Here is a 3,141-nt window from a genome sequence, read left to right as displayed (position 1 = left end):
CCCGAGGCCGCCACTGCGTAAGACCAGGTTGCGCTTCTTAGTGGGGACGGGAGCCATGAAGGCTGACTTCCTTTTGAGGGCGTGGAGGGGTCGATCTGAGAGCTTGCCGCTGGCACCAGGCTTGGGGACCCTCGCCCGCTGGCCCACCCTCCCCTCCTTCTGGGGGCTGCCAGCAACTTTGAACGTGGTGGGCAGGTGGTTGTTGGCAAGGAGCTTCTTGGCGGCACGGCAGTTTGGCAGTCGGCTCTCCGAGGGCCGCCTGCGCTTGGAGTGGAAGGCTTCCTGGGCCCTGCTGCGGGACCGGAGGATCATGGACCGCTGGTCTTTGCCTGGTGCGTCCAGCGAGTCCGTCTCCTTGGTCTTGGAGCCCATGGGGCTGCTGTCAGAGGCCACAGGCAAGGCGGCTGGGTTGCTGGGGCTGGAAGCGGCCTTTGGGGAGGGCTTCCCCACCCGCTTGCCTGACTTGAAGGCGGCTCGCTGCTTGCCCCCCAGCTTGTCTGGGGGGGCAGGGGTGGTGGGTAGGCCTGGGGGTCCGGGTGTGCGGGGCTCGCTCAAGGCCGTGAAGGAGCGGGTACACATCCTGGGAAGTCCTTCTGAGATCCCCCGGCCTGGGGCCCCCGCCCCCTCCATCTGTCCCTGGGGGGGCCCTGTGCACGATTCGGGGAGCAGCAGGTCTTTGGGCAGCGCCGGTGCCCTGCACGGGGAGTCCTCGGCCTCAGGCAGCCCCCGGTGCACCCGCCGGCTCCTCAAGCTTTTGCCGCGAGGCACAGGCTCTTTCTTGGCAATGGGGGCCTCGGGCACAGCAGGCTTGTTCGGCTTCTGTGCCAGGGAGGCCTCCGGGGTCACGGCGGCGGAATCCCCTGGGGCCAGCACCCCCTCGGGCCCCTCTTCCTCTGGCTTCATATGGGACAGGGAGGACTCGAACCAGCTCTGGACCTTGGACTCGGCGCCCACGGTAGGGCCCAGCAAGATGACTGAGTCCCCAGAGAGGGGGCACGGGGAGCCCCAGCCGGCCTTGGGGTCCAGCACTTCCTCCACCTCCTCCTTGCCGCACAGCAGCGGGGCCTTGGGCGACAGCGCATCCTGCAGGCCAGGCCTCTGCTCGGGGCTGCCCAGGAGCTCGCACAGGGACGAGTACTCCTCGGCCTCCAGGTCCTCCTTCCGGCCCGGCGCCGGCAGCAGTGGGAGGTCCCCAAAGTCGGCAGCCGAGCAGCAGTGCCGGCTGTCGTCCAGCCAGCGGTCGGCCTTGCTCACCTCGGGGCACTGCAGCAGCCCGCCGGCCTCCTCCTTCACCCCACCCGCTGTCTCCTGCTGGGAGTCCCGGGGCACTGCAGCCTTCTCCCCAGGGGGCACCTCCTCCTGGAAGCCCAGGCAGGCTGAAGCCTCCCGGGTGCCGTCCTGGCTGGCACTGTCAGTGGCCTTTCCGCCCTGCTCCAGACCCTTGGTGAGCTCGCCGGGATGCAGCCCCCACCGAGGACAGGCATCCCCCAGGTTCTCCTCGGGCCAGGCAAAGGGGTGGGCACCATCCGCCGAGCCAGCAGAGGTTGTGTCTGGGAAGCAGTCAAAAGCCACGGTGGGGTCTGAGGCCGCGGCCCCCAGGGTGGGCTTGGCGCCGAAGGAGAGGGGACCAGCTGTCTTCTTGGGGTCAGGGGTGGTGAAGCCCACAGAGGGGTCTTCAAATAGCCCCGGACTGAAGTCCTTGGCGCTGCTGCCCTTGTCCAGCTGCAGGGCCTCGGGCAGGGCCTCCGGCTCCCCTGGCCGTGGCCACGCACCCTTGGCCACAGGGTCCAGGCAGGCGCTGTGGTTCTCCAGAGAGAAGGGCGGCTTGCCGGTGTCTTTGGCCAGGCCCGGTGCCTCAGCCCAGGCCTTGTCGGCCTTCTCACTGATGGCCTCCTGCAGCCCCAGGATCTCGGAGGCCAAGTCTTCCTGTGCCAGGGCGCTGAGCAGCAGCCGCGGGCAGTCTCGCTCGCCAGCTACAAGCTTGGAGAAGCTGTCGAGAGGCAGGCTGCTGTGCAGGCTCTGGAAGGAGTCGTCGGACTTGGTGGACATGTCGTCCGGTGAGGTCACGGAACAGGTGGACACGGACTCGGGCTTGGCCTTGGAGCCGCCGTGGACCCTGGCAGGGCTGCCGCGGGCCTGGCTGCAGTAGAGGAAGCTGCGCTCCAGCGGGTCCTCAGAGCCGCTCAGGTAGTCGGCCTCAGGCGGCTCAGCGTGTGTGGACTGTGGCGTGCTGCTCAGCGGCTCTGATAGCGGTGTGCCCGCTGGCTCGGCCGAGTAGCCGCTGCCCTCGGGGCTGCAGTGCTGGCTTTTGTGTTGCTCCGGTGTCCGGGCCACCAGGCTCTTGAGGCCCTTCTTCTGAGGCCCAGCAGCCTTGGACAGCAGCAGCTGCTGCACGGTGTTGGAGATGTTCTCCACCTGGGAGGTCAGGGCCGTGAGGCTATGCAGGCTGAGGTCCGACAGCAGGCTCTCGGGAAGCTTGTCCTTCTGCAGGGCCTTGCAGTTGGCGGCCTGGGTGTCCACAGAGCTGGCGGCATCCGTCGGGGAGGGGTTGAGCAGGGGCATGAAGTGGCTGTGGTCAGTGAGGCCAGCGGGGAAGGCCCCAGGGCCGAGTGGCTGCTGGTTGTAGGGAAAGTTCTCCAGGTTGGGCATCAGTGGAGACGGGGTGGAGCTGTAGGAGGGTGAGCGGCCCACGGAGCGGGCGGGCGAGTGGCCGGAGCTGGGGCTGAAGGTCTGGTAGTACTGCTCTGGGGTCCTGACAGTCGCGTCCGGCTGACAGTAGCCTGGGCCTTGCTGCCCATAGTGTTGGTACTTTGCGAGGTTTTGGTAGTGCAGGCTTTCCTGGGCATGGTGACGGCTCTGGAGGGCCTGCTGCTGCTGCTGCTGCTTCTGTGGGTCATAGCTGAGGCGGCTGGACTGGTAGGCATGAAGGTTTGGGACCCGCTGGCCAGGGGCCAGGCTGGCGTTGGCGGTCAGCGGCCTGTCGTGGGGCTGGGCGGAGGGGGCTGTGCAGCTCTTGTAGGAGTGGGCCCCCTGCCCACCAGCCTGGCCACTGGAGGAGTAGGTAGAGGAGGTGGGGAAGGACTGGGACTGCTGGGGGAAGTGGCTGCCCTGGGAGAAGGGCAGGGGGGACGCAAGGTCACT

At 67.8% G+C, this 3,141-nt stretch overlaps 1 protein-coding gene across 1 annotated transcript in view; it reads right to left on the bottom strand.

The window, feature by feature from the left end:
* Positions 1-3,141, bottom strand: part of RAI1 (retinoic acid induced 1) — a 69,513-nt gene that overhangs the window by 7,904 nt on the left and 58,468 nt on the right. The window contains exon 4 of the mRNA XM_010842896.1: positions 2-3,141. Within this exon, the coding sequence (XP_010841198.1) occupies positions 2-3,141 (3,140 nt within the window). The remainder of the gene's footprint in view (position 1) is intronic.

Source organism: Bison bison, unplaced genomic scaffold (genome assembly GCF_000754665.1).
Source record: "Bison bison bison isolate TAMUID 2011002044 unplaced genomic scaffold, Bison_UMD1.0 scf7180017864180, whole genome shotgun sequence".
NCBI lineage: Eukaryota > Metazoa > Chordata > Mammalia > Artiodactyla > Bovidae > Bison > Bison bison.
The sequence above is the reverse complement of the archived record's forward strand: the minus strand, read 5'-3'. Positions and strand labels throughout refer to the sequence as shown.